At 34.5% G+C, this 11,094-nt stretch overlaps 2 protein-coding genes across 2 annotated transcripts; one reads left to right on the top strand and one right to left on the bottom strand.

Moving 5' to 3' along the window:
* Positions 1-260: 260 nt before the first annotated feature.
* On the bottom strand, positions 261-1,863 carry LOC112058580 (actin-related protein 2/3 complex subunit 5-B). The gene is made up of 3 exons (XM_024099487.2): positions 1,581-1,863; positions 1,025-1,097; positions 261-587 (listed from the first exon to the last, which is right to left on the bottom strand). Exons 1-3 carry the CDS (start codon positions 1,718-1,720, stop codon positions 348-350), a joined length of 453 nt encoding a protein of 150 aa, XP_023955255.1. The 5' UTR covers positions 1,721-1,863; the 3' UTR covers positions 261-347.
* A 343-nt stretch (positions 1,864-2,206) lies between these two features.
* On the top strand, positions 2,207-7,333 carry LOC112058579 (programmed cell death protein 10). The gene is made up of 5 exons (XM_024099485.2): positions 2,207-2,476; positions 2,911-3,088; positions 3,738-3,870; positions 4,720-4,881; positions 5,654-7,333. The coding sequence occupies exons 1-5, from the start codon at positions 2,405-2,407 to the stop codon at positions 5,736-5,738; spliced, it is 630 nt and encodes a 209-aa protein (XP_023955253.1). The 5' UTR covers positions 2,207-2,404; the 3' UTR covers positions 5,739-7,333.
* The last annotated feature ends 3,761 nt before the right edge of the window (positions 7,334-11,094 follow it).

The raw sequence follows: 11,094 nt of genomic DNA, 5'->3' as shown, positions 1-11,094 counted from the left end.
ACGGGACTGAAATTCAGGAAACGCTCGGCAAAAAGTACGCAATTCGGTTTATGATGATCCTACGAGTAGGTACTTACGTACGGAATTCTCAATGGGCGAGTCCGAACAGCATTTGTCTGATTTTTTATCGAAAATGCTGCCACATAATGAAATCTTTGTAAATCGGTAAACAATATCAATATGATCATATAATATGTTATTACTAAACTTATCTCTTTTTTTATTGGCCAATTTTCAGCAATACAATAAAACTCAAAAACTGTGGTGTGATATATAGTTTATTAGGTAATTTCTGTTATGTATAATACATTTAAATAAGAATAATTTTCATTTTAATAATACTTATTTTATACTTTCATTCTGTCTGATAAAACTCTGACAATAGATCCAGCACCTCCAATGTTGAATGCTTTTTCATGCCAAAGTAAAAGGTGGCCACTTGAACCCTCTGATGGATATTCAAACCCTCTATATATGTATTTCATTAGAATGTCAATATCGTCAAGTGATAAATTTCCAACAACTTCTTCAATTTGGGCTGACTTCACTGCAATTAATACTTTTAGAGTGAGTGACAGGGCATTATCCTGCAAGCAAATTATAATATTATTTAATTTACATTTAAAATTCATCCTCATTTAATTGTGAAAGTTCAAAAGATTTAAACACTAAAACTATTGAATATTTTTTATAAAAATAGTAATTTCCCCTCAACAGGTGGACTGACAACATCAAGACATGCAGATGCAGATGCAGGGAGCCGCTGGATGCAGGTGGCTCAGGTTGTGTTGTTTGGAAGTCCCTGCAAAAGTCCTATGTCCTGCAGAGGACATCTTATGTCCTATTGGCTGATGTGAAGATGATGAGTTATATTATGTGGATACCTATATTAGAATAATACCAACTGAAATTTCCAAAATAATTAAAATCAAAATAATTAGTAGACATAATAAGGTAGTATAAACACTATATCATACTATACTGCTAATACTAATTTGGGTGTAATTGGTACACAAAATTTTACCTTCACTTGTTGATCTGTTGATCCCAGGGGTGCATTGTTTAACACATGTTTAAGAGCTTCAACATATCGAGCTGTATTTAGATTTATAAGGAAATACATTAATCAAAAATTCAGTTTAAAATTTCATGTTAGTTCAGGTAGTATACCATTTCTTTGAGACAGAGCTTATATTGGACAGTACTACTGTCTAAGCTATTTATCCTGTCAAACCATATCATTGCTGAAGATTGTTGCTCCCCAGTGATACTCAGGGTACAAAGTTGCCAAGGAAAGAACAATGCTGCAGCACTGTAACTTTACAGCAGGAGCTGGTGTCAAATATACTTATGTTAAACCAATATGTTAAAAATAATGTTTCTTAATCATAGTCTGCTCTAGCAATGCAAAATCTTAATCACAGTCTGCACTAGCAATGCAAAATCAAAAATTTTGTTGATGAAATTTTATCAATGTTATTATCCTGGTTGATGACTCACAGATTCTAATACTACACAAGGTTTAGAGTAAAATCAGCCTATGTTGACAGGTTGATAAAAAAAACTATTAAAAAGGATATTGGTTGAGTAATGCACACACTTCGCCTTCATCTGGTCCGGTGGGCACCGCTTGCTCAGCCTCGTCCTCTTTGAAGTTATCTTCATTGTATTGATCTATATCAATTTTTCGGAAGGCGGAACTTGAAGTATTTTTCGCCATGTTAGAGTTTTTTCTTTTGAATGACTAATGTTCTTATCTAAATACTAAATAGTAGAACACACACACAGGGAATTGGGAAATTTCAAAATCAAATCAATCAACCACAAATCGCCCCAAATCAACAATTCAACGTCATCAATGACATTGACATTTGACATTGTTAAGAATGTTTTGAAGAATTCTGACGTCTGTCACTTTCTTACAGCTCTAGAATCTAGTCTTGCAAGTTGATGATTATTAAGAGTATCTATGGTTTGTGGCCTGTGTTGTGCTGTGGCTACTATATACTATTTCTATGACTCTTGCGCTTGAATGGAGAATATCTTTTTAGTCGTAATATTTACGGGACAGTCTGTATATTAATTTATTCTTTGACTATAGTATAGATCATTCTAAATATTAATTTAGTCTTTGGTATATCTTTCATTTGATTTGTCGTCTGTGGATCTTTTTTGACGTTAGTGTTCCGTCATCCGCTGAGTAAATATGTTCCTTGGTCATCCGTGTAAAATATAAATTTTAAATACCTACAAAATAATCTATTCTTTGACTTGATTTGATTTATTATTTTGAATTTACATTCACAAGAATTAGTGGACCTAAGGGAACTTATCAACATATAAGATTAATTAGTCGGTTGCCTATATATTTCTGCTGTTTGTTGTAACATATTTCTTAGTCAGAATGACAATGGGAGATGAATTGCCCGTCACTTCCTTGGTTTTGCCTGTTCTTATACGTCCTGTACTTTCTCAGGTAAATGAAATGTGTATTTTTTGCCTATTTCATTTTCTTTGCCATCCTTGGCTAAGGGTGTGTCAATATTGTGTTATCTTAGCCTTGTATAAAATAATTTCGTAATTTTAAGCTAACAGTGTTTCATTACGATATTGTTACTGCTAATTACATTAATAATTGCTCCTTTAATTTTTTTACAAAAATGAAGTATGTTAGGTGCCCTTGATAAATTTCGTTATGTGTTATCTCAACTATTTATCGCTGTTGTGCCATATTTTCCTTGTATAGATTATTGTGACATACTTCTGTCACACCTTTCGTTTTCAATTATGTTTTCCTAATCCTAAGTTTGCCTAGCAGAGAAAAGCAGGCATCTTTATCGTTCTATTTCTTGTGTTACTGATTTTTCCTTATTTTCAAATAAATAAACATTAAGTGTTATATTTTTTCAGCTTGAGAAATATGATTTGGGAGCCTCACAAACATTACGGGCTGCTCTTACGAAGGCTGAAGCTGCAGTGCCAGGACTTAACTATGACTTGGTGGCTGGCATCATGAGGAGAGCAGATATTCCTGTTAACATGAATGAAAGCTTGCTCCGGCTTCAAGGAACATTGACTGAGGCAGAATGTAAATAATGTTGTATTTCAGACACTGAGAATATAAAATTGTGCTTAATTATGTAACCTCAGATATGTGTTCACTAACTATACACATATAACTTAAAGATGGTAACATTTTTAGTGACATGTAGCCCTGGCTGGGGGACTGAAAATTTAATACCTTTGTTGTAAAATTACATTTAGAGTAAATTGCATGTGTAATTTTGGAAATCAATCATAATAGAGAGCAGAATTAAGTAATAGTAACAGTATCATCATCATCATCATCATTATGAACCCATATTCAGCTCACTGCTGAGCTCGAGTCTCCTCTCACAATGAGAGGGGTAAGGTCAACAGTCCACCACACTGGCCCAATGCGGATTGGCAGACTTCACACATGCACAGAATTAAGAAAATTCTCTGGTATTTAGGTTTCCAGTATTTATAATAAATATATAATATATATATATACAGTATTTATAATATTGTATTTAGCAAACATACCTCTGCACTGACATATTTTCCACACTATGTTTTAAGATGAAATTGGCTGCTGTGTTTATTATTCATTAAATTGTGATATATTTATTTTAAATTTTTTATATTATATACTTTTTTATATTTTATTTAATAAAACTTTCTTTATTTATCTTATATGTATATTTTAAAAACAGGTGCAGATCTAAGATTGAATAGATCAGAAGAAGCTTTTCAAGAATTAAATAAAAAATCATCTGCATTGAAAAAGATTCTAAGCAGAATCCCTGATGAGATCACTGACAGAAAGACGTTCCTTGAGACTATTAAGTGAGTGTAAACAATAAGAATTCAACAAGACGACTCAACAATATAACATTATATCTTATTTGTGCCAGAATTTTCCATGGAAGTACTTAAGCCTTGCCTATAATTGCCACCAAGCAGATATCTGTATTCTTTCTGAATAATATTGATAGCTAGTGAAAATGCAGGCACACAGGCTTATGAGGGGTAGCACAACATAGGGTGTGTTTTTCTGATGCAGTCTTGTAGGTAATGGTATTTCATTTAACATCAGGTGGGACTTCTTAACATACTTTTTTGTTTAGTCCCTGTGTCATTTTCACCACTTCTGATCTTTTGTGATGCCACTTCCTAGACTTCCCCTCCTAAACAGCAGCAGTCCAAACTGCTTTACCAGAAAAAGCCTTTTCAATGGCTATGTTTATGTATTGGGCATTGGCAATCCTGTAGGATATGCAAATGTGATTAATAATGGTTATGGTTGGTCTAATGGTTTCCTCTCAAATTGTCCATAATTCACCATCATGGCATTGGGAGTATCACAAATTAGTTAGTCCAGATCTCCAATCTCTTTCTCTTAAAGCCTCTGGTCTGAACTGTGGAGATATTCAACAACAACAACAGAGGGTTATTGGTTCGATCCCTCCTGTTGAATTATTGTTGTACCCTCTCCTGGCATTACATCTAAATAGAAGAGTAATATTGCTATTATTTAAAAAGATTTTAAAGTTGGTGTTTTATGAAGTAATAGAAGAAGTTTGTATTTAGCAAACATACCCCTGCACTGAAATATTTTCCACATGTGTTTCAAGATGAGATTGGCTTCTGTGTTCATTATTTATGAAATTTTTATTTTTACCTATTTTTTTAAAGGGAAATAGCATCAGCTATTAAGAAATTACTGGATGCAGTGAATGAGGTATCAACATACACTCCTGGTACTGGAAAGCAAGCGCTGGAGCAAAGAAAAAGGGAATTTGTCAAATATTCAAAAAGGTTTTCCAACACACTAAAGGAGTACTTCAAAGAAGGACAGTAAGTGTGATTTCTAATTTACAGAAAATTAACTTTAAAAGCTAAATATTAATAAAAGAGAAACAAAGTTAAAATTATTGGGTTATTTGTTGAATAAAGAATTAAATTGAAAACAAATTATATTAGATAAACTAGCGGACGCCCGCGACTTTGCACCCTCTTCTTTTTATATCTTTGCATGTCTTATACCTATACATATAATAAATAGTCCATTAATAATTTTACAAAAATATAAATAGAACATGAACAATTTACATTAAAAAAACTTCAACCTCTTTTAAACCCATTAGGTGTAAAATTTTACAAAATGTTGAATTACATTATTTTTATCATTTTTCTGATATACCAATTATTACAAATATTCTTGAAAAATTAAGGACTTTCCATACAAATTTTCAACCCCTATTTTACCCTCCTCTAATTTTATTTTCGCGACAAAAAGTATTTTATCCTTCTTCTTATTAATGTCTCAAATCATACCAAGTTTCATTTGAATTCATTTAGTAGTTGCTTGATACTGACAGCCGGTCAACAAATGACAGACAGACACAAAAATTATGAAAATTCATTGCCATCAAATGATTCACTCGCGCCGACACGTGCATGCTTGCGTGAGTGCGAGTGTGTGTGTGTGTGTAAGTGTGTGCGTGCGTGCGTGCGTGCGTGCGTGCGTGCGTGCGTGCGTGCGTGCGTGCGTATGCGTCTGCATGTGAATGTGTAAGGACCCTAAGAATTGTCTTTTAATAATAGGTATTGCTTTCTTTTATTTCAGAGCAAATGCTGTATTTGTGAGTGCACTCTACTTGATTTACCAAACCAATCAAATATTATTCACTGTAAAAAATAAATCTGAATGAAAAGTATTATTATATTAAATGTTCCATTAGATAAATATGTATATTAGTATATTATAATATAGTTGTAAAAGATTTGATTGTTAACAAAAATGTTATATTCGTAGACTAAAAATGGTAATTGTGTGCAATTTATAAAGATATAATACCAATCTACTTAAATGTTTTTGGTGACGGAAGTAATAAATAATATATATTTGCAACCTTAAGTACATAATAGATAAAAAGGAATCCAAGCTGTAATAACGTGAAATCTATACCTGCATATTATATGTATTATTTTTAAAATTTTAATGGAAATAAAATCTGAAAGTATTTATATTTTACAGGTTTTCTACAAAGCAATGTTCTTTTTTCAGTGTCACTGTTAAGAAATATATTTAAGGGGAATTAAAGTTATGTAATTTTGTATATATCTTATATGTTATTACATAGATACATATAAAACATATTATATTGACGAGAAAGTTATAAATTTAAAAAACTAACTTTAGATTTAGTTAGTCATACATATTATTTTAATTTAGGAAAAAGAAAATATTAAAAAAAACGTGTTTTTATAAACTAATTTAATAATGACTAGTTAAGTAGGTACATATAAATGGGCAATGTCCATAGCCATACTAAATCGTCGTATTCATTTCATAAATTTTCATGTTTACCATGCAAAATGCTTTTTGCGCATCATATTTGTTTGTTCTTTAACGTACATATTGCTAAAATCTATATTATTCTTTAATATATAACTTTAAATACAGTTCGTTTCACGCTTTGATAGTTTGCCGCGATTCACGTTAATAGTAGGTACGTATTATGAACGTAATACAATACAGGCGACTGTCACCGTACCCATGATATCTGAAAAACACTTGGGTAGTTTGTGTCGTGCCGTCTTACGCATTGTTGTCTTTTTAATACAAGTGTTTACACCTACCTCAATTTTACAATATGATTCTTATATCAATCGGCAATCCTAACACTTAATAAAAAGTACCAATAAATCTGGATAATATACTTTTAGCAGACTCAATTACAAAATTAAAAAAACTAATGTCGAACAAAGGTTATGATATGACACAACATTTATCAGAACAACTTAATTAACAAATCAAACTGTAACCAAAATAAGACCCTAGAATGGCAGAAAATGACCTTTAGTGTCACGGACTTGTGAACGTTGTCTGTAGGGTTAAAGACGTCTTTGACAGTTAACCAACACTCTTCTTTTCCACTCAAGTCACTATCCCCGCCTATCCCAAGTAACCCATAAAGAATTACACAACAAGTAATGTGGACGGCTCGATTTCCACGTCTTAAAGTGAAGTCGACCGCACGACGAGCTCCTTCATATCACAAGTCGTTCCCGCCACTCTTACCACTCTTCCTCTTTCTTCGTCTCAGACTACTATTTCCTACGATACATTAATTATATTGCAATAAAATATATAATACAATAAATATTGCATCCATTTTTCAGAATGGGCATGGTTATATCTATTTGTCTGTACCTACCTACCTATTATAACGTTTAAACTTAGATTTTAGTTATGGCACGTAAATTTTAATTTAGAAGCAAAAATTAAATAAATTATGTAACTGTGTGATTTTTTATTTACATACCTAGATATTTAGTTAAATAATGGACAATCATTCTTCAATCTACCTAGCTGTTCTATTCTAGACATTATCGTTTACAGTCAGTTCAGTCATATTTTGATAGACCGAGAATCTGTGTCTATCATTTTTTACGTATTTTTTTTCGGGGAAACACCAAATTAAGTAAGATTGTGGATTACATTTTAAGGTTTCACCTTACGTGTGAAATTAGTTCGGTTCGAGCTGATACATTGCTACGCCCCAGACGTCACAAAATACATAATAATAATAGTACAGTTACGGTGGCACCGTAAGATAACTTCTGACTCCTAATCCAAAGCCCAGTATGATCCAAACTCCATAGCTGCCTACTGTACCTATTTTGGTACGAGTAATGGCTGGCAAACCTTTGATCATCTGTGAAATGACAAATGACAAGGTTTGTGCATCACAGTCTCGTGGACAATGGTCAAGCTCAAATGCTGATTTGCCACACTCGTAACAAAATTCGAAGAAAAAGTATCTACAGGTTCATGTCGTGGGAAACCACAGGCTGTGTCATTTTTTGCGGTAGGTAGGCTTTTTATGGCTTTATAGAGAAAGAAGGTGTTAAAATAGTTTCGTGACCGCGTTGATGTGGGTCACGAAGCCTGCGATGTGATTCGTCTCGTCGTGCGACGGCGGACAATGGCCGGTCGCCGGTCGTGCCTCTTGAACTCGACGCGTCGCGCCCGTTCCAGCGGTGACACTTGACATAGGCACCCGCGGTCTCCGATTGCGACATATTTCCGCGTACACATTTTTTGTCTTATTCTGACCAATTGTCAAATGAAAGAAGGCACAGCTTTTTAAAATGAAGGTCTGACCACTACACACTCTAGTTTCATTGGCTTGTAAATGGTTGATAATGATGATGATGATGAAGTCCCACCTACCTAGGTAGATAGTAGATAGAGTAGATAGAGTCCTTTTCATGAAAGAAGTGCCGCGGCTAAAACCTGAACTAAAATTGACAGCTTACACAAATGACAATAAGACCGCCATTAAGACCGTCCGCTGCGTCTGGGGGACTTCTTTCATGAAAAGGACTTTAGGCAATTGTTAACAAAGTTAAACTATAGTCTATAGATATCATAATTAACAACTCATATTCGGGTTACTGTAAAGCACGAGTCTCCTCAGAATGACAGGGGTTTTGGCTAATAGTCGCATTGGGCCAGTGTGGTGGACTTAACACAAATAGAGAATCAAGAAAATTCTTAGATGCAGGTTTCATGATGATGTTTATCATTCACCGTTTGAGTCACGTGATATTTAATTTTTAAAATGTACAACAGAAAAGTTGAATTTTAATTTGATGATGATGATGATAGACATACTTTTATAAAGGTACCTACCTAATTGAATTCTCCCCGTTCATATACAATAGGTTACTTTCTTTCCGGTACAAGTACGTACGTTCATCTTATGACACCAAATCTTAACAATGAGTCAATCATGCGGATCGGTTAAAATATTCATAGCTTTCAAGCGGAGGCGTAATCGATTTTAGCATCAACGTATCGGTCCTTCGCTCGCACTGTTCACTGCTCGCTCAGAGATGAAAGCGTATGATAATAATGTGTGCACTTTTGTTGTAGGGTAAGCCATACATAATTACAATAAATACCTAGGATTTTTCATAAAACAAATGGTTTTCAAAGTAACAGTAGGTACCTACCTCATGCTAAAACCGGCAGCGGCTATCTCAATCGAAAACGGGCCAAATTACCTATGATAGATCTCATCATTAACAGCCATTGGATGTCCACTGCAGCACGTAAGAGTAATCTGACATCACCCAGACGTGCGCTTTTTAACTCACGATCTCGGGGGCGCCCGAACTGATACACTCAGGCCGAAACACCCGAGACCCCGGTCCGAGTCTCAGAGGAGACGCCCTTAGAGAGTCGTTCCGCCCATATGCTCAAACTCCCTGGTGACGTCGCTGAGGTGATGAGGTCCCATTAAGGTAAGGTAGGTAGTTGTAAGTGCCTTAAAGGCCATACGGCACTTTCACAATCAGGAAAAATAAAACGTTACCTACGAGTCTGTTCTCTCGGGGCTTCTGAAAACCAAGGTCTTGAGACGCCTGCATTTTACATCAAGTGACATTAGTGATATACCTAGTTAGTATCTATGTAGTGGTAGTGGCAAACGGAAACGGTAATTATACGAATTAGCTTTACTCGTTGTTAACGTCATTTGCGTGATACAATCTTAGAGATCAATGCAAAAACGAAAAATCACTGCCAACTGATGTAATGGCTCACGTTTTGATACGTACACCGAGTACACTCTGTTGATGTCTGATCATCATTATCACTTTATCAGCATGTTTTAACGGTTCACCGCAGAACAAGGCCTTATAGGAAAGAGGATATGGAGTTTAGACCCACCACGCTGCTCCAATGGGGGTTGACGAGATTAGGGTGATAATGTTAAATTCATTAACGACCACTATTAGACAAAATGTCTGGGACCGACGGTGGTCTCCGAGGCGCGGGGGTGTAATACCGTTAACTTACCGACTCCGGGCTGAGAATTTTAACTGAAAATTTCTTAGAAGAAAGATAAACTCAGTATCTCATATAACCCAACTCAGGATTCAAACCCATAACTATACATACTATACTTAATAACATTATTTTATTAAGTTATTAACATTATAATGGAATCACTGAAAACATAACATGTAATGTATATTCGCGCCCTATATTCCTATTGCAGCAATATTTCAATGACACCTCTAGTTAATTTTATACGGAGCAGGCGTCACAGAAATAAAAGCGGATTAGCTGGAATAAGTGTCAGCACTGTATTGTGTTGGTCCAATGGGATTTTTCGGGATAAATAATCTATATGTTGCTCCATAAACTCCAGTGAAAGTTCTAAAGATTTGAAAAAAAAAAGCAGAAAGGTAGACAGACAAACAGATATTTTTTTTATAAAATGTAGATGGTAGGTACATGCCATTCAAAATATGTAATTCTATAGTTTTCATTCTTGAATGTAGGTAGGTATGTTAAAATTCCCATTATTCAATGTGTCAAAAGAATCGTCCTTGTCTCGTCGAAAATCAACACCAAGAAACTATACCTACATACTTACCTACTTACCTAGATCTATTGTAGGTAGGTATATACTTTTGCCTGAAGATCACTCAAAACATTAGTATTTTTGTAGGTAGAACAATACCTATAATTCACTTGGCTATTGTTATGGCTATTAAATAAGTTGGTTTTTATGTCATTGCGTAGTACCGAATATACTAGGTAGGTAGATATTAGTAGATATCCTAGCACGTAGCCATAAATATTGTCATTTTCCTGCGTATCTCTCAAAATAGGCGATTTATCGTTCCATCCAAGCACCATTTATTTCCATTTCCAAATTATCATAGCAGACTCCAGAAAAACCTAGTTGCTAATGCAACACATTCCGAATTGATGGTTGAGGAGCATCCGGTAATTGTTGCACATCAATCTCCGTTGTTGGTTGCAAAAACAAAGCATTTGTTATAGAAGATATTAACATTCGATAACCGAAACTGTTATCGTGATTTACACCTACTGGACATTCAAATTGTCACATTATACGGATGCATGAAAGTTCAACGACGACTTTGCTTAATTCAGGATAGATGTCCACAATACATGCGGCGGTGAAGAGACATACTACGTAATCAATTGTAGTGATCGTACATATATTCAGTGTTTTATTA

This window comes from Bicyclus anynana, chromosome 3, assembly GCF_947172395.1.
Source record: "Bicyclus anynana chromosome 3, ilBicAnyn1.1, whole genome shotgun sequence".
NCBI classification, from domain to species: domain Eukaryota; kingdom Metazoa; phylum Arthropoda; class Insecta; order Lepidoptera; family Nymphalidae; genus Bicyclus; species Bicyclus anynana.
Note: the sequence above shows the minus strand (reverse complement) of the source record. Positions and strands in the feature narration are given on the sequence as shown.